General features: G+C 34.1%; 1 protein-coding gene across 1 annotated transcript; it reads right to left on the minus strand.

Moving 5' to 3' along the window:
• Positions 1 to 6249: 6249 nt before the first annotated feature.
• Positions 6250 to 8352, minus strand: LOC140443846 (uncharacterized). Its single transcript, XM_072535323.1, has one exon. It carries the CDS (start codon positions 7717 to 7719, stop codon positions 6406 to 6408), a length of 1314 nt encoding a protein of 437 aa, XP_072391424.1. The 5' UTR covers positions 7720 to 8352; the 3' UTR covers positions 6250 to 6405.
• Between the last annotated feature and the right edge of the window lie 13026 nt (positions 8353 to 21378).

A 21378-nucleotide genomic window follows, 5' to 3' on the forward strand; every position in this document is an offset into this window, starting at 1 on the left:
ATAGAAAACAAAGCCAAACTGAGAGGACTGGAAATAAATGAAAATAACACAAAATACATGAACGTAAGCAAGAAAAAGAAGACACAAATGACAGAACTGACAATTGATGCACACAGTTTCGAAGACGTTGAAACATTCAAATATTTGGGAGTACTAGTCAACAGAAGAAATGAAAGTGTAGATATGAAAAGAAGAATTCAAGCGGGAAATACAGCGTTTTTTAGAAATAAAAAAATGTTTAGATATAAGAAAATAAGCCGAAACACATAAATGAAAATCTCCAAAACAACCATAAGACCAATATTAGTATATGCTGCAGAAACATTTACATTGACAGCAAGAGAAGAAGAGCAATTGAAAGTTTTTGAGAGAAAGATTATCAGAAAAATCCTGGGACCAAAGAGTGAAAACGAAGAGGAAGCGAGACAATGGATGAAACACGAAATAAAAAATGGATGGGTCAAGAGAACATAGTTAGAGCAATAAAAGCACAAACAATCAGATGGTATGGACATATAATGAGAAGAAAGAAGAGCAATCCGTTAAGAGTTATAACGGAATGGATACCACCAGCAGATAAAAGAAACAGAGGCAGACCTAAACTGAGATGGAGACAACAAGTGGAATAAAACTTAAGGAGTATGGAAATTAGAAATAGAGAAAGGTCAGTCAAAGAGAGAAAAGAATGAAGAAAAGTAGTGGAAACAGCGAAGGCGCGCATTAAAAAATGGTAAAACCAAACCCAGAATGGGATGATCCCCCACATAAAAGGAAAACAGCTTCAGCATCTTCGGAAGCGTATAGCTTGTATATATATATATATATATATATATATATATATATATATATATATATATAAATATATATATATATATATATATATATATATATATATATATGTATATATATATATATATATATATATATATACATATATAAAATTTTCTGTATAAATTACCGAAACCTCAAATAACATAAATTGTACTGGGTTGTATTGTTCGTGTGTAGTGTACTTAAATTCTGTAGCCCAAAAATAGCTCGTTCGCGTCTAATAATTTACCTTAGGAACAATGTTCACGCAAAAAAGTTACCGCGCTTTGAAGCTACAAAAAGAAAATTCCTTTTTTGCAATCCATTGACATTTTGTGACATTTTGGGAGGTTTTTTCTTATGACAAGAACGTCTTAAAAAATTAGATCTGTGTATGCTATAAATAAAAGTTTTATAAGAATTGCCATCCCTTAAACTCCCCAAATTTTTCTGTCTTGTACAATTAAATGATATTTTTGCACCGTTAGTTTAACACGGTGTTTTGAAATTTTGTGCCTCAAAGTAGTTTTTCAAAAATCAGTTTTTATCGATATATGACCTCTTTTTTTTATTAAACTTCAAAAAATAGTATTATTACCCTAAACAGTTCAACAGTAACAATCTATTAATTAATACATATTGATGTTGAATGTTTCGATTATTATACACTTAATGTTCTGCAATTGCGTACATGTTTTCACCTTTTTAACTTTAACAAAGATACGACACTTTTAATGTTCATAAGAAAGTGAAAGAAATGACAGGTGGGCACAGGAAGAGATAAGAAATAATTGTAATAACAAAATGGCGAATATTTTCGGACACTTTTTGATGACAACAGACCTTTTGCTCCGTCATCCACAGATAAAAAAAGGTCCAGAAATTACCAAAGAAGAAGTTAGTTATGCACTAAAAGCTCAGAAAAACTGAAAATCTCCTGGTAATAAAAACAGCACTATTACAGCACAAAATTGCCGATCGCCTCAAGCGTTGCTTCTGAGAGAAGGAATCATTCTACATAAAAAGTGCTAATGAACAACCGAGAAGGAAAGCTCAAAATCATAGTCGAACAAACAAAGGACATGTGACTAAATACATATACTTGGGTAAAATTTTCAGACAGAAATAAAATAAGAAGACTAGATTGATAGCATTTAGTTAACTTCCTTATATACTAAAGAATGAAAAATACACTCAGTAACTAAACATAATGGTTTTTAACCAATATCTACTACTTGTTCTCACATTAAACTCTCAAGCGTGGACGTATACCAAGAACAATAGAATATATACCAACTTACCGGTTGAACAGGCTGGCTTTCGCAAAGGATATAGTACATACGACCATCTGCTAGCAATGAGAACACTTATGGAGAAGACAAATGCGTACCAAATTCCCGTATTTCTTGCCTTCGTAGACCATGAAAAGACATTTGATAGAATCGAGATGTGGGCCATAGAACAAGCTATTTGGAACTCGCAGACAGCTCTCAGTACGACTGCCTAAAAATGAATATGACAAAAATAAAAACAATGACAAACTCAGCCGACCCCAGACGTATAACTATAAATGGCAGTAAGATAGAACTCACTACCTACCTAGGCCAAATTCTGAAACTTAAAAAAGGGAATCAAAGGGTGGAAATCACTAAAAGAGCAAAACTGGCATGGACAGGATTTGGAAAATTCAGTTGTATACTAAAGAACCTCAAAATACCTCAATACTTAAACAGCAAAGTGTTCAAACAGTGCATCTTTCCTGTCATGATATATGGATGTCAAACCGGGATCCTAACCAAAGCAAATAAACTAGCCAAAACAGAAAGGGCAAAGGTCTACGACTGCCATATAAAAAGAGGAACGACTGAGGAAGATCAAAAACAAGGGTCGAGAATATCACAACAAAAATTGCCAAACTCAAATGGAGTTTCGCAAGTCATACTGCTAGACAAAAAGACCAACGTTGGACCGCCACAATACAACATTGGAGACTTTACAAAGATAGACAACCAAGAGAAAGATCACAGATGAGATGGGTAGACGCCATAAAAAGAATAGTCGGAACAAATTGGAAGTATTGTTGCGCAGGATATAAATCGGTAGAAGGAGTTGGAAGAGGCCCATGTCCAAAAATGGACGATAGAAGGCTAAGAATAAGAGCAGAAGGGTGATTCACGCAAGTCTAGCATAGTCCATAATCTTTTAGTTTCAATGAAACACCCAATATATTTTATATTTTTACAAGCTCGATAACAACCTGAGATCAACGAACTGTATCATGTAAGGTCTATTATGTTTATGAATAATAAAGGGTGATATTTTGAAGTTATACAGTGTGGAAACCACTCATGGAATAAAATTGTTTGTGTCCTTATTTTAGAAAATTATAGAAAACGCTGGGATCTGTTAACTTTTAAATTCAAATGTGCGTTTTTGAAACATAAATTTAAATTTACAGTATGATTCACGCAAGTCTAGCATAGCCGATTATCTTTATTTTTAATGAAATTCCCTGTATATTTTTATAGTTTTAAAAGCTCCTTAACAACTTGATTTCAACCAACTATGTAGGGTCTATGATAAATAAAGGCACAAAGAGAAATTTTGAAATAATATGTAATTTTCGTTAAGAAATTAAATACAAAACCCAATACATATATTGAAAATTAGTTTAGAAAATTGATCTCTGTATTTAGCTAAATTTAAAAGAATAGCATCATTTAAATCGTGATCAATTAAAAATAAATATGATGGACTATGCTAGACTTGTGTTAATCACCCTGTGAATTTAAAGTTATGTTTATAAAGCGCGCATTTAAATTTAAAAGTTGATGAGTTCCCAGTGTTTTTATAATTTAAAATAAGAACAAAAAATTTTATTTCATAAGTAGTTTCCACACTGTATATCAAATATACATCGATCTAACGAAAAACAAATGCTGAATATTAAACTGTCAAATAGAAAAAGAAATATCTTGATTCGTGGTAAATCGAAGTAAACTAAGTTTTGTACATTTATGTAAAATATATAACTATTGGAGGCCAGGCAATTACAAACTACAAAGAGAAAGATCATAATTTAGATAGTGAGATTATACAAAACAATATCCTGTATCTGGATGGGCACAAATAATCCAGGATAGAGAACGATGTTGAAAAGAGGGGGGATCTTGATGTCCAAGCAAAAGGAACTATGGCGCTTTATAAGAGGTCAATACAGGTCTAATAGACTTAAAACACATAGAAAAGAATACATGGATTGACTATCTAAAAAAGCTCAATGCAGAGTAAGAACTAGAACGGAAATACCGGACATGACCACAAATGAAGAAGGTAATATATACATAGTAAATTCGAAAAACACTTGAAAAGCTTAAGAACAGAAAAGCTGCGGGTAAAGACGGAAACCAAACAAATTACTGAAATATTGTGGAGCAACATTGACACAACAATTAACAACATTAATTAATAAAATTATACAACACAATAAAATACCGGAAGAATGGACAACTAGCGAACTAATTCTACTATTCAAAAAAGGAGATAAAAATTAGCCAGAAAACTACAGAGGTATAAACTTGTTAAATACTACGCTAAAACTTACAACTCATATTTTACAAGAACTAATGCAACAGATGATAAGTTTAGCAGATAAACAACAGGGATTTCCTAGTGGAAGATCGTATAGAGAGGCAATATTCGTCAAAAGCAAATTACTGAGAAATCACTAGAGTGTAGTAGACCACCATCTTTTTAGAGAAACCTATAAGCATAGAAACCTATAGGCATAGGCAGCAAAATAAGGCAGGGGGACCCTTTGAGCCCTATGCTTTTCGGTTTAATCATTGATGAAATCATCAAAACTGTCAAAGAATGGAAAACAAATAATGGGACGCAATATTGATAGCCCAAGATGAAGATAGTCTGCAAAGACTAGTCCGCAGATTTAACATAAGAGTAAAATAATTTAATGTGACAATCTCAACTCGGAAAATTAAAACAATAGTAATCAGCACAAAACCAATCAGATGTAAAATAGAAATCGATGGCATCGGTATTGAACAAGTAATGGAAATAAAATACCTTGAAATTACACTGTTCAGCTATGGAGACCTGGACAAAAAAGTGAGAAATCAAGTACAAAAAGCAAATAAACTGACAGGATGCCTTATATCGAGAAAAATATATGGTAAAGTAAAGTATGTATCAAGCCAGTATAAGGCCAATAATGACATATGTCTCAGAAACAAGATCCGACACAAAGGTTACTGGAAACAGCAGAGATGAGAGTACTGAGAAGAATTACAGGAAATAAGCTGAGAGATCGAAAGAGGAGTAAAGACCACGCAAAAGACAACCTTCCATAGAGGTATCAATCCGCCATTGAACAAACAGAATTACTTATAAACAGGAAGAAGAACAAGAAAATTTAATTATGTGGGATTTGCTGTAAAACTAGTGAGGAAATATAGGGACAGAGATAAAAATATCTAATCAATAATCAACAATATTAGATTTGCAGATGACACTTTCCTCATCGCAGAGCCTATACAAGACTTACAGGCACTCTTGGATTGAAAAAAAAAAACAAATTTATGACAATTGCAAGAACACAACAACAACAAAATATATTACATGCAGAAGGAGTGGCAGTGGAAAAAGTTAACAAATACAAATACCTGGATATGATTGTTAATGAGAATAAATACTATAAAGAAGAAATAAAGATGAGTGTTGGACAAGCTAAACTTAAAACTGAAAGTAAAAATACTGCGCTCGTGTGTATTTTTAGTTTTGCTCTATGGAATGGAGACATGGACCTTAAAGAAAGAAATTAGTGATTTGTTAGAAGCATGGCAAATGTTAAAGTATTGAGAAGAATAAAAAACAAAAATATTTGAATCATGTGATGAGAGGATGTAAGTATTTGTTATTACAGATGATTAGCAATTCCAAGGAGACGGTACCTAAAGAAGAAGATAAAAATAAATGAAGCGAAGAGCTATGGAATATACTGCGTCAACAGATATTGCAAATTGATATGACAATGACAAGCCATGAGTCTATTTGATGATAACACCAAGAAAATATATATTGAAAGAGATAAGAAAATACAATGAGCCAAATTGCAAATGGAGCGAAATAAACTTAATAAAAATGTATAAGAAATATTAAAAATGTATAAAATTATACATAGATATACTTACATAATTATATTCCATTTTAAACATCTGTCAAAAACTAATTACAATATAAATTAATATAACAATTATATTTAAGTACTTCAATAAAAATTATTAGTAAAAAATTTGGTAAATGCTCACTCAATAGTTTGTTTAAGAGAAACAACTCAAATTGCATTATTTTCATACCTTTTTTAGGATACACTGTATAAAACATCACGTGGGTATGTATGATTTCATTCCAGTTGACACACCATTAATTGAGTACACACTTTATTTTTAATTATGATAAAACTTGTATGAATATCGAATCATATAAAATATACAAAACACATCGTTTTTTTAATAAAACATTGACATAAAAAACATTAATTTTTGGTCCATAAATAAATAATTACCAAATAAAATACTGTCATTTAATTCTAGGATAGTAATAAAGAACAGATGATCCTGGTAATTGCCAATTAGAAGCGTGTAGTTCTATTAATTGAAGCAAAGTACGTCTTACACCTATAGATCCAGCACTAGCCAAAAAACCATCTCGAACACTGGCCAAAAGTTGATCAAGCTGTTGCGGAAGTTCAGTTTCTAAATCTCTCCCTATAGAGGTCAAAACAAAAAATAAACATTCGGTTTCTGCAAGACATTTGATGGGAAGTTCTACACAGGCATGACAGCATTTAGCCAGTACGGAAAGAAGCACTATCTCCGGTTGTAATGATTCAAAATGTTCTTTTAATTGATGTCTTTTGAGTTGACTACACATTTCAGTTAAGAACCACATAAAGGCAGTGAATCTTGTCCCATCACCAGCTTTTATTCCTCTTAAAATTTTATCCCGATCTTGATACCATTGTTGACACATATTTAAAAGCGATTCTAGAAAAGTTTGATTTTTTTCAGTTTCAATTATAGATATACACAACTTAGCTATCGGTTCACTGTACTTCATTCCTTCAACTACTTTTTCTAAAATGGTTTTGACTAGATCCATGAGCGTTCTTGTTGGCACTTGCGTAGGGTCCTCTAAAGCTGCTTTTAGATGGACTTGATCTTCTGAAGAAAATATCGTAAGGTCTATTTCTTCTTTAGTATAGTCTTTTAATTTAGAAGCTAAAGCTCTTGAATCAGCAGAACCTAAACTCTTTGAACGTTTTAGAGATGACGGTTTTGGACTGGATTGTTTTGGCTGAATATTATTATTCCAAGCTGGATGGTAAATTGTTTGGTTTAACCCAGAAAATACAGGATGGGCTAATAACTCTGGATGGTATTGATAGTTGGGACGAGCCATATTTAAAAGTTGAGTGGTAGATGCTGAATGTAGTAATGGTAAAGGGACTCCTGGAATAATAGGAATGATACCCGGATGGTTAATGTGTCTTAAAATGTTTCCGCTCGATTTTGAATGTTGAAGCGAAATCGGCTCGTATGCCATGGCTAAATTTAGATTTCCACTTGATTTAGATGCCTGCAATTCGTGATTCATTGTAAATTCTTTTGCATGTACATTAAGCTTCCCTGTCATTGGAATATCCGTTCTAACATTCGGAGGTCTATATATTTCCATAGTTGGCTTTCCTTTCATAGCAAACATTGTTTGGCTTCTACGTTTTTGAGGGTCTTTGTTTGGTCTCACAAAACTTCTTTCTCGGGATACCAGAGGTGTCATTGCATTAGAAAAGTCTGTGCGTTGACTTCTTCTAAGCTGTGCTTCGTGAGACATATCTACAACACTTTAGTACACTCGGTAACTATTTTAAACATTAAAATGTTTGTTAATACGTAATAATTCGTTAGCACACCGCACACCAATTTAGGCAAGGACGCCAAGGTTCTACGCGACTTTGTGATCAGTTAGTGACACTTTCATAATTTTCACTCTGCACTTTGTGTGTATTTCACGTTGTTTTCAGTTTTCGAATAACAAACATGCCGTTTCAACTCCCGTTTCTAATTCGGATGCTGTCAGAACAACGCAAAACGCCGCACTTAGTCGTAAAGAGCTGACGCAAAATTAGAATGTATATTTTTAACGATGCACGCCTAGTATTATAAATAGTTGTATCATTACGTACCCACTCTATACGCATCGACGTCTAAACAATTATTTAAAGAAAGATGAGCTTCATTTAATAAACAGTTCACAATCACACATTATGTATGTTATTATTTGGAGGATATAATTCACATTCCTAGGTGGGAGCGGCTATTAACAATCGGATGCAATTTCCGAAGGTGGCGGTTGAAACTTCCGTACTGCACTCACATTCAACGACATACAAAATCTACTTGAGAAACAGCTGCGCCGACGAGGATACTGTTGTTTTATTTAAAGTTTGTTAAAATAGATATGTTTATAATTCAAATAAACGCCTTTTGACAAGGTCGCTGCGAAAAATTACTGGATCGCCGAATTAGGGAAGTTGTCGCGGTGTTTCCTGGTATTAAAATCTACCTACGCTATATAAATAGGTATACTTACTAATTCGTATAATTAATTTTTAATAATATTTTTAATCCTTAAATTATTTTCAATAGTTTCAGATATTAGTTATGTTATATTATATCTAGCAAAAATAAATTATGTTAGATTCTTAAATTAACAGAATTAAATTATGAAAGTAATAAGAAAACAAATAGAATTTTTTTCTTTTTATTTGATTAGTATAATCGAATTTCGATCGACACCAGGGAAAAAGAGGTGCACACGAATTGGCTCCTGCTTGCTTGTAATAAGCTCTCTACAGATAAAAGGGTTTGCGTGAATTGGCTCCCGATGAAATTCTTGGAAATGTAGGTAGGGGAAGAGGGGGCACAGTGTTACACGGGGTACAATGTTAAATTCTCCGCCATCTTCTTAAAGTTGAACTTAAAACCGTACCGTCGTCGTCGTAGTTACTTTCCGTTATTTGTTAACAGTAGGTGTGTTTGTAGACCGTCACTGTACATTTGAGTGAAAATATAAGTGTTTTTCTGTTTTTGTACCACCAAAGTAAGTAAGTAAATGATACGTATTAAAAACTGTTTTAACTCTTAGTAAATAAATATTACACATTGTATTGATATATATTACTATAAATGCGTCTTGTAGCTACACACTCGTAGGACTAACATAACCCCAAAAATTCGTGACTCGGCAAAAATATTATTTGAATGTAAAAACGTCGTTCGGGGCACAGAGTTACAACTTATGAAGGGGTACAGTGTTACACTACTTAGGCGTGGGGAACAGTGTGATATTTCATTTTTTGCTAGAAAAACAATGAAAATATGCATGATGTACAATACTAATTTTGTACTAAATTGCATATGGTAGTAGTAAGATGTTTTATTTACTTTTGTATTTTTATTTCAGAATCAAAATGGTTCGTAACAGAAAATCCATCAGAAAAATAGCCTCATTTACCCATGATACAATGAAAACGGCCGTTCTTAATGTAGTTAATAACGGATGGTCAGTAAGGGCAGCAGCCATTCAAGCTAATATAATTCATATGACTCTAAAAAGATATGTTGATAAATACAAAGCTTTGTCTGAAGAAGAGCGAGTAAATTTCAGATTTACGCCAAACTATGAAATAAATCAAGTTTTCTCGAAAGAGCTAGAAGATCAACTAAGAGATTATTTGATTATACCTTGTAAAATGCACCATGGCTTAACCAGAAAGAATGTAATGCAGTTTGCATATGAATTGGCTGTGAAAAATAATCTTAAGTTTCCAAATTCATGGAACGAAAATAAACAGGCTGGAGTAGACTGGTTGTACGGTTATATGAAACGATACTCCCAGCTATCCATAAGAAAACCTGAGGCGACTAGTCTGAGTCGTGCAACCAGTTTCAACAAAACAAATATTAACGAATTTTTTGACAATTTGGTAAGTGCTTTTAAAAAATTTCGCAATGGTCCAAGTCCAGAAAATATCTACAATTTGGATGAGACAGCACTTACCACTGTTCACAATCCTCCAAATGTAGTAGGTCCGAAAGGCTTAAAACAAATTGGACAAGTAACTTCAGGTGAAAGAGGGGTATTGGTGACGGTATGCTGTTTTATTAATGCAATAGGTAATTCTGTACCGCCCTTCCTTGTATTTCCCAGAGTTCATTTTAAGGACAGAATGTTGAAGGGAGCACCTCCTGGATCTGCAGGAGCAGCAGTAAAAACAGGTTGGGTCAACGGAGAAGTCTTCATCGACATATTGAGACATCTCCATCATTTTACAAAATCATCTTCAGAATCTCCCATACTACTAATTTTGGATAACCATGAGTCGCACATTACAATTGCTTCATTGGAATTTTGTAAGTCTAACGGAATTATACTTTTAACTTTACCCCCACACACAAGCGGAAAACTTCAACCTTTAGATAAAGCATTATATAAGTCATTAAAAACTCACTTTAATAAAGCCTGCAATGATTGGATGATAACTAATCCTGGCAAAACAATAACTATCTATGAAATAGCTGAACTCTTGGGCAAAGCATATCCACTTGCGTTTATTCCAAACAACATTATTAGTGGATTTAAGTCAACTGGAATTTGGCCATTGAATCGGCAGATCTTCTCTGAAGACGATTTTCTAGCATCTGCAGTAACTGACCGACCGTTTCCCGTAGAGCAGATGACAAATGAAACAGCTACGTTACCAATAAAACAAGTCGTTACTGAAACGCCTGATATGGCACCACAGCTAGTCAATAATGAAACTGCTGAGATAAAAACACATCAAATACCTGAGATAATGCCTGTGGCAACTGCATCATTTCAGCTGCCTTCATGTTCGGCAATATCCTCAGAAGTTCCGTCAACTTCATCATGGTTGTCATCGCTAGTCTCTCCAGAACAAGTTCGCCCTTTTCCTCGAGCAGAAGATAGAAAAGAAGGAAGAGGAAAGAACCGAAAACGTAAAAGTCAAATATTAACAAATACACCTATTAAAGACGCACTGATTGCTGATCTAAAAGTAAGGCATGAGAAGAACGCAACTAGAAAACGCGGTGAAATAAACACGTCAAAAAAATGTGGTAAAACAAAAATGTCTGTCTTACATAAAAGGATTCAGAAACAGACATCAGCGTCAGAAGACGAAGAGTCGCCTAATAAAGATGAAAATGACAGAAAGCGAAAAGAAGTTGTAAAAAGAAACGTTTTTCAATCAAATACACGTAAACTTCAAGATATGGAAGATTCTTCTGACTCAGAGAAATCGGAAGAATCTTTCTCTTGTGCTGATAGTGAATCAAGTATGGGATCGTTTATAAGTCATGACGAAGAGATATCCCAAATGGATTACGACGATAATAAAGAAATAAACGTTGGCGATTATGTTCTCATTAAAGAAGGTATCTCAAAAGGCATAGAAATATTGTCTATAGGACATATTATTGGCAAAACTGAAACTACAGTGAAAGTTACCTATATCCGTCGTTTATTTCCCAAGTTCACATTTATTTCCTCCAACGAAAACTACGTATTTAATGTCTCCCAAGTTGTTTTAAAATTATCAACTCCCAAACCTTCAGGCCAGACAGCACGCAGAAGTGAAATGCTGGTGTTTCCCGTAGATTTTCAAAATTATTATAATGTATTAAAATAAATTTTATATTATTTGTATGTAGAGTTACGACAAATAAATGGTATTTAATATAAAATTCTCATTAATCACTTCAGTATTCCTTGTGTAACAGTGTACCCCATAGTATATAACACTGTTCCCCACTAGTGGGGCACAATGTTACAATTGTATTTTCTCTACAAAATCGTTTTTACCGACTAGTCATGTAAGTTTTTCCTATAGTTGATTATATAATAGTATGCGTCAAATCCAAACGAGTTCTAAAATATTAAAAATTTTATTTTTAATGAAATCCTGTCAAAATGACATCAAATAAAACATTTATGTAACACTGTGCCCCCTCTTCCCCTAGATACTTATTCGTATACTCTTCATCGCAAACTTATTTCAAATTAGTTTACTGATAGTTTTGCGTCTTGCTTCTACTTGATCATATCGTCGTAGAAAATGCAAAATAATTAAATGTTAAGTGAACGGGGAAAACCCATGCTAGTGGTGAAAAGTTTTAAATATTATTTCCACAAGTTGCCATGACATGGCTCTTCTGCCTTTTCCTCTTCAGTCCTCTACCTCTACGTAATGTGTTATATCTATGATAGTTTCAGCATTCTGCAATAATATCTTATGGTATTTAATTTTAATGTCCGGGCTTCGACTCTATACAGAAGGACTGCCCAAACGTAGCATTTATTATAACTTTAATTTGGATGTCTAAGCTTAGTTTTCAGTTATAGATAATTCGCTTTTATTTATTGTATATGTTGCTAGCCTGTTCTATTTATGTTTTTATTTTTATATCTGGATCCCACTTATCGTTTAGTACTCCATCCATCCAATGGCACTACAGCCCAAATCGGGCCTTGGCCTCCTTCAACAAGCTTCTCCAATCATCTCGATTTACCGTTGTTCTTTTCCATGAACGCGTTCCCAGTTCCTCATCAACTTCGTCTTTCCATCTCTTTTTAGGTCTTCCAACAGGTCTTTTTCCCTGCATTCTTGCATTTAGTAATTTTCTGGGGATTCTATTCTCATGCGTGCGGACCACGTGCCCTGCCCACTGTAATCTCTGCAGTTTAGTGTATTGTGCTAGAGTTGGTTCGCTATATTGCTCGTATATTTCTCTATTATACCTAATTTGCCAGTTGTTGCTTTCACTTATTGTGCCCAGTATCCTACGTAATATTTTTCTTTCAAACACATCTGATGCATTGGCAGATTTCTGTGTCACCACCCATGTTTCGCAACCATAACTTACTATGGGCCTAATTATTGTTTTATAGACCCGGAGTTTTGTTTTCTGGTGTACGTCTCGCGATTTAAATATGTGGCCCATCGAGAAATAGGCTTTATTTGTTTGTGAAATGTTCAAAGCAATGAAAGAGCTAGGAATACCAAATCAGTTGGTAAATTTAACAAAACTAACTGTCAAAAAAGTTGAATGTAGAGTACGAATTCAGGAGAAAGTTTTAAAACAAACAACGGGCTGCGCCAGGGAGATCCTCTCTCTTGTATACTGTACAATCTGGCTCTGGAAAAAGTAATACGTATGTCACAAATCACAAGCACTAGTTCAATATATAATAAATTAGTGCAAATCATGGCCTATGCTGATGATATCAATATTGTTGGAAGTACTGAAAACGCTGTACGAGAGGCGTATGTAGCATTAAAAGAATCAGCTACAAAATGGGTTTATTAATAAACTCCAACAAAAAGTATAAAAAATAAGCACGCAACCACAAATCCTACGACCACTTGTTATAGAAAATGACGGCATCGAAGCAGTGAGAGAATTTGTATAGCTGGGAGCGCTCCTTAACACTGAAAAGTAAAAATAATACTACCCCAGAGATAAACCGCAGAATTTGCACGGCCAACAGATGCTATTTTGGACTCAATTTCCTCCTTAATTCCACAATTAATGGAGAAATACAAAAATAAAACTCTACAAAACAATATTAGGCCTAGTCCTAACACATGGTTCAGAGACCTGACTCTAACAAAAAATAATAAATACGTTAGGATGTTTCGAAAGAAGGCGAATCTATGGAGCAGCGAATGACAATGGAATGTGGAGAAGACGATACAACTTCGAACTTTATAGGATATACCAAGAACCTGATATCGTAAAACATATTAAGATATGACGTCTGAGGTGGATAGGGCATGTATTGCGGATGGAACTTAGCTAGAAAACGCTCCTTGATAGACCCATTGGTCAGACAAGAAGAGGAAGACCCAGAACAGAAGGCGATGGGTAGGGACGACTGAAGAGAAATTCTTGAGGAGTCTAGGACTCACGCAGAGTTGTAAAGTCAGAATGATAATGATGATAGGGACACTATTACATGTATTTAGCTATAAAAATGTTTAAGAAGTTTCACTTAAAAGTTATTGTAAAATTGAAATTGTTTATCCCAGAAAGCTTTTATCTACAACGTTATTATTAAATTATTATTTTGATTATAAAAATCGTATTCTTTTTTAACAAATACGTTAATGGTAAGTTGATTAACTGCAATTCTGAATGAATCTACGGTAATAAATAACAAGTCTAAGAAAGGCTCGATTATGGCGCTAATTTCACCAGGATCTGGTCGAACTTAGCTAGTAGTTATAGAATGACCTAAATACATAACTTCTTTTGGTATAAATTGGCATTTTTGCTGTTGGGTTTTTAGATTAGACTTGGAGATTCTTGTGAAAACCTCGCGTAATCGTCGATTATACGTTTTCGAAACTCCTGCATAGAGTATCGTTAAGTTCAACAAAACAACGTCAATTTTGAATACAAGCGAGAAGCGTATTTTCCTTAATCTTTGGAAAGTGGAGGGAGAATTCTCAGGACCAAGTGGGAGTCTCTTGACTTGCTAATATCCTAAAGGGAGGGAAGATCCCGTTTGTGAACTACCGTCGGTGTCTTTTTGAGAAAACCCTGACGTAATGTCTAAAGTTGAGAAATATTTGTTGTATGTCCCAACTGATCTAAGATATCAATTACATTTGGAAGAAAATATGATTTTCCAATACTGATTTCATTTAATTTTTCGTAATCTGTAACAAGACGCCATTTCTTTTCGTACCAGGTAGTACCTTTCTTTGGAACGATCCACACAGATGAGTTTCAGAAAAAAGCTGGCTCGCTGACCACTAAAGACTGTTTCAAGTTAAGAATTCACAACTGAACAGATAGGCCAGTGCATTTCTTACGGGCGTATGTTGCCAATAGTTCACGGGACTATGCAGGGCCGGCCGAAATAACCCATTCTTTATTTATATTCAAATTTTTATTTATATTTTCCAATGTTAATCAAATTTATTTTAAAAAGATAGGTACGTATCTATTTAATAAGCTTAACGACTACAATTACTTATAAATATGGTTACATTTTCAGGGAAGTGATTTTAAAGATTATTAGAAAAATGTCTTTATTAGTGGTTAAAATATTAGGTTTTACGCAATTGGTTAATTATTATGGCACAGGTAATTCTGACAGCTTAGGTGTCAACTCTCAAAATTATTTATAAAATATTACTTTCACAATAGTTAATAAATAGAAAGCAATAATAATTAAGATATTGTGCTTAAACTTCCATTATCGGGCAAGCCGGGCTAACAGGCCCTAACAGTAAACAATATTGATTACTTTATAATTGACTATTAATAGTTTTCTAATTCTCTTTATGTACTTAGTCATTCCAAACAATAGTGTCATTTGGAAAGCACATTTGGAAAGCAGACAGATTTATGAGTTATAGATAAATGAGCGGTATGTTTTTCAAAATAGTGTAATTAGGTGAAGTGGAGATTATATGTTTGTCTGTATACATAAGCCCAAACTGCCCGATTACGTTTTTAAATTCTTCTGCCCGGACAAGGGTTAAGGCATAACCATCGCGCACTCAAATCTCAAGTGTAAAAAATTATATTGTTAAAATGGATCCAGTTTTGCCGTTTAAAAGTGGTCAAATTTTACATCTGAGTGCTAAAAAAGTGATCTTAAACGTAGTGAGATACCACATTAATTTGCTTCGAGATGAAAGTCAACGTATTGTATTCGACAAAGTATCCGCGATGACAGGAGTGTCAGTTCGTACGATTCAAAAAATCGTACAGGAAGACAAAGAAGGTGAGCTTTCTGAGGTAAAAACAAACAGAAAAAGAACCCGTTGCCGAAACAACTCCAGAGACTATACTTACGATGAAGGTGTTCGTATCGGCGTTCGTCGAACAGTGCATAGTTTTTTTTTTGAAAACATTCCTCCTACTTTGAATCGTCTTCTGCCAAAAGTGAACCAAGACGAAAACTTGCCAAATTTTACCCGCAGTACAATGTACAGGTTGTTAAAAGACATGAACTTTGTTTATGCAAAACGTGATAAAAGTGCCGTGCTAATAGAACGTCCTGATATAATTGCATGGAGGCATGGATATTTAAGGGCCATTAAACAATATCGGGCTGAGGGCTATGACATTGTGTATTTGGATGAGTCATGGGTCAATGTGGGGCACTCGGTTTCCAGAGAATGGAAAGACAAAACCGTCACCTCGGCAAGAGATGCGTTCATAAAAGGGCTAAGTACTGGACTAAAGCATCCCACTCAGCGTGGACCACGTTTCATCCTTGTCCATGCCGGAAGTGAAAATGGTTTTGTAAACGGTGCTGAAATGTTTTTCCTTGCAAAAAAAAACAGCGCTGATTATCACGACGAAATGGACGGTCCGTGTTTTGAGAACTGGTTTGAAAACAAACTGTTGCCCAACTTAGTTCGAAAAACGGTTATTGTTATGGACAATGCTCCATATCATAGTGTAAAAACCGAGTTGTTGCCTAACCAATCGTGGAATAAGAATAACATTATGGACTGGTTAAGACAAAAAGACATATTTTTTGAAGAAAATTATCTGAAGTGCGAGCTTTTGGAGGTAGTCGCGCAATTTAAACAAAATTTTGATAATTACAAAATTGAAGAACTTTGTAAACAACAAAATAATGTCAAAGTGCTTCGTTTGCCTCCATACCATTGCGAATTAAATCCAATTGAAATGGTATGGAGCCAAGTAAAAAGGCATGTGGCCGTAAATAACAGCACCTTCAAAGCGAAGGATATGGAGGACCTCATAAAAAAAGCGTTTTCAAATGTTACGTCTGATAACTGGAAAAACTATATTCAACATGTAATGACTCTGGAGAAAAAATTTTGGGAAGTGGACGGTCTAATGGAAGACGTAACTCCCATAGTTATAGATTTATATGATAGTAGTGACAATTCCGATTTGGATATGGACGAAGAATGTACATAGTTTTTGATAATTGTAATATTGTAAATATATAAATGTCAAACTAAAAAACCAAATAATTTGTTACATTTCTATGGTTCTGTTGTATTTTTTTTAAAATATACAGAAGTTTTTATTGTTTTTTTATGTTTTTTACTGACACTAATAATATCTACCACAATACTCACTCAATTTGTTCATTAAACAATTAAGAATATTTTTAAGAGTCTGATGATGACCTAAGCCGAAATTTAATAAATAACTGTTGTGAGAAAAAGACATGTCTTTAATTTTTATTTTTCAAAAAAACAAAAAAAATTTAAAGTTACCTAAGTGAAAAAACGTCTAATGTGCAATATAACATGCAGTTCGGCCCTGCTTTTTCGCTGCAACTCCACTACTCTCGCCTATCTCAGTCTATCGGTAGTTCTGGCATCACCGCTTCCCATAAGGCTCCTTTATGAATTCTTAACTTGACACAGACAGTAGGTTATATACCAAAGACGTGAACAACTGTAAGGGTCGTGTACATCCACAAAACAGGACAACAAGACAACACCCTATTTAAATCCTACAGACCGATCAGACGTATTAAGAAGGGGCCATTGAGGTTATTCTAAAGTTGTTAATTATAATCAAGTGATCATATTTGTAACTAAAATTTTTAAAAAATGTTCAAAGAAAATCATTGCCAATTATTCCATTAAAAAATATGGGAAAATTATTAAATGAGGAGTTTTTGGAATCAAAAACAGTTGGACGTTGGACAGTTGAACTACAGTCTTGAGGTCGGTTGTTATTTTGGCTGATTTGATAGTTATAATGTCGTTTACAGTATTCATGAATTAAATGTCCCTATTTTTTACAATAGTTACAAATTTTAGTATTCGGTATAAAATTAGTATGCCAAATAATCTGCTTTTGTATGTTTTGTCCAAGAAAAATATCATAGGAAATGACGTGCTTGGCTGGTGTTGGAAATAATATTTTTTTTCTGATATATTTATTATTATTATTATCTATTATAAAAATTATGGATATTATTTTTAAATCTGCAATTTTATTGAAATGTTTATAAAACCTAGAATATGATTTATGTATATTCTCATATTTTGAAATTTCTCTTTTCGACTTTATAATTTATATAGTTCTTGTTCTTCAGTTAAAGCAGTACTAATCGCATTTTCTAGTATTGTTGGTTGCCTAGATTTGACTATTATTGATATTTCCGTATTAAGGCCTTAAGCGCTACAAGCCCTTGGGACATTTTTAGAGGGTCATTTGACCTAACATAAATCATATAAAAATTAATACTACAATATGTAATAACACCTTTAGAAACTATGACGCTAATTCTTATCGATACTCAAAGAATGGGGGTTCAAATTAAGGGTTTCGCCTTAGATTGGTCACCCCAGTTCCAGCCGATATGAACGGCGGTGCAAAAAAATATTCTTTAAATAAAACTTTGTTTATAAGTGCCGTACTGTTTCAAATTGACGAAAATGGGGAAAATTTTCCGAAAATAAAATTTTACCTGTTCGTAGTAACAATATTTTTGTACGGCATTAGGTCGCAGGTCAATATTTTTGTATTAACCCATGAAGGACAAAGTTTTCGAAAATCTTTATTTTACATAAATGGACCCTGTTCTGCAACAATGGTGTAACCCACAATTTGTTTACAAATGTAAAATACATGCCAACAAGTTTATTACGAGTGGTTTGACAAAAAGCAAAAATGGTAGAAGCCGTATCTGGTACTTTAGCGATATCTATTAACCAAAGTTCTAATCCACATTCGTCAAACTAGTGATAATGCATAAATCTACAACAACCAGGTAATCCACAGTGCGGTTTACATTGTTGTTGAAAAATATTCAATGGGTATATGTATCAACATAAACTACAATAATTCTTTTTCAAAACAGAACATGAATCAATTATTTTATTAGGACAAATTGGGTATAGATCTCAGTAATCATTTGTTTTATAATATGCTGTAGTTTACTATTTACACAAATAAACTTAGCGGTTGATACCCTGGTGCTATAAAATGTAGTGGGTTACGCCGTTGTTGCTTACTGCTGCATTATACACTGGGGGAAAAACTAAGACAAATTAAGTTAATTGCGTTATACAATACATGCGTTTTTATGCAATAAACGACAATTAGACCGAAATCATTAGACTGAAAGCAGTAAACCAAACTCATTGGACCGAAAAGCCCTTTACCGTAACCTCACTAGACCGAACAGCATTAGACCTACAGCATTTTCATCAGTTAAACAAATTAACATCGCAAGTTAACATCGAAAATGCAGGAAAGGACAGAAAACCTTTACTTGGAAAAATAGAACTGCCTCCACTGTGGCCAAATGGTAGACAGCTTTCTGCTGAAAAAATAAAAGACCTGAAAGACATCTTGGATTTGGTACCTACAGATGCAAAAGTCTTTTATAATTTCTTAGATAAAGTCGGAAGTGAAAATTTCATAGACGATGTAGATGGACATGGACAGATGCCAGATTTTACTATTGATGAAGAGCAATTTGACGTTGTATATGAATAATAAAAATAACTGTATCTACTTTTTCTCAATAAAAATGCTTTCTGATTATCTTTTGTATCAAATTGTATTATAAACTATTTTGACACAATTAACTATGATCACTTACTCAATTTTGCAACAATCATGTAACCCAGTTTTTATTGTTTTTTTATACCAAAAATTAAAGGTTATTGTTTTATTTCGATATTTTCCGTTTATATGTATTATTGTAAAAGACTAAAACATATTTAAAGAAAAAAATCTCAGCAAGGGAATTTTCTATGATAACGAAATACAAAAAGCTAATTATCTCAGAACAACATGCCGGTGGCTTACACCATTGTTGCAGAACAGGGTCCAAATAATACAAATAACTCTTATGAATAGACAAAACTTACTTAGAAAAAGACAAAAATAATTATTAAATATATTAAAACCTAAAAATATTGCCTGTTGCCAAATGGCAACGCTAGGTTCCTATGGCTACATTAACCGAATGAAATAAAAGTAAACAATATTCTATGAAATTGAGAGATAATCGGCAAAAAACTTTCTATAGCTGTGTATGAAATTTAACATTACACTTTGTGCACAAACCTACTTCACATTTGGCGCATCTTGTTCTCATGATCGACCTGCATTCTTCACCTGCACACCTAATTTTCTTTTTATTTGGTACTGGTTCCAGTAAATGCCCAACTCGATCGTATCTAATATGATCAGATACTCTATGAAAGGAACGACTTGAGAGTGAACTAGACGGTCGGCCACCTTGTTTTGCAGGCACTCCGTATTTGGTCAGATAGGCTTGCACAATTTCACGCCTAAACTCTAACTGTGTCAACTTGTTGCCGGATTTTTTATGTAGCACCCACGCATTTTGTATAGTCGCATCTAGCATCCAGTTTCTCTCTCGAGAATCGACTCTACATCACCCCTTTTGCGTTTCTGCATATTAGCTTTCGATTCTATAGGGCAGTTTTTGGGAATGCGATTTTCCCGTATTGTTCCGGTAAGGCTATAGCCACGATCCTTTATATGTTTCAAAAGGCGGAGGCTCGTAAATAAATTGTCGCAGAAAAATTTGTAGGGTAATCTTGATTTATCATTGGGCAGTTCATCGAGCATTGTGACGAATGGAGCCGCACATGCTCCAAAAACTTTATAATAATGATTATTTGCTTTGGGATCGGTTCCTTGGTACATGTTGAAGCTTACAAGATACCCACTTTTAGTGTTGAGGCACCAAACTTTGTATCCGAAACGAATCGGCTTTCCTTTTATGAACTGTTTACATGAGTGGCGTCCAAAGTATTTCACCATAGATTCGTCGTAATTTAATTCTCCTTCAGGGACGTAATATTCTTTATATTTTTTCTGTAAATAGTCAGCTAAGGGTCTGATCTTGTAATATTTGTCCCTTTCATCGATGGCTTCATTATTTGCAAGGTGGAAAAAACGGCAAATTGTAAGGAACCGATCTCTTCGCATAGCGTTCATGACCATTGCATTAGCCATATCGCCTTTCGTATCCCAGTAAATTTTTTTTCCCGGGAGCCAATTATACCCCGATAGAATCAAAATGGCAAAGAAACACCTCATTTCTCCTGCGGAAATTTTGGGGTCGGGAAAGTTCTTCTGTAGTGCATAACTCGTGCATTGGTTGAGAATGTAACTAATTATATCCTCGTCGAAAAATAATTCGAACATCTCGACAGGTGTCAACGTATTGAATGGTTCGTAGCTATATTCTGGGAAACTAGCGGCATTGTCGACCAAATCACCCGTTATCCAATTTAGGGACTCGTATTCAATTTTCTTCACTTGAGAGGTAGTTTGTGGGATGAAACTTCCGCTGCTTTCCTTGGGAAATATACATTGCTTGAACTGCATCTTCTTCGATGTCGTCATCCTCCTTGTCGTACCTAAATGCCGTACAAATATGTTTGGCCAATAAGTGAGTTTTAGG

The sequence above is a fragment of the Diabrotica undecimpunctata genome, chromosome 6 (genome assembly GCF_040954645.1).
Source record: "Diabrotica undecimpunctata isolate CICGRU chromosome 6, icDiaUnde3, whole genome shotgun sequence".
Taxonomy (NCBI): Eukaryota; Metazoa; Arthropoda; class Insecta; order Coleoptera; family Chrysomelidae; genus Diabrotica; species Diabrotica undecimpunctata.

Coding starts and splice junctions, on each gene's coding strand:
- LOC140443846 (XM_072535323.1), bottom strand. CDS start 7,719: ATGTCTCACGAAGCACAGCTTAGAAGAAGTCAACGCACAGACTTTTCT.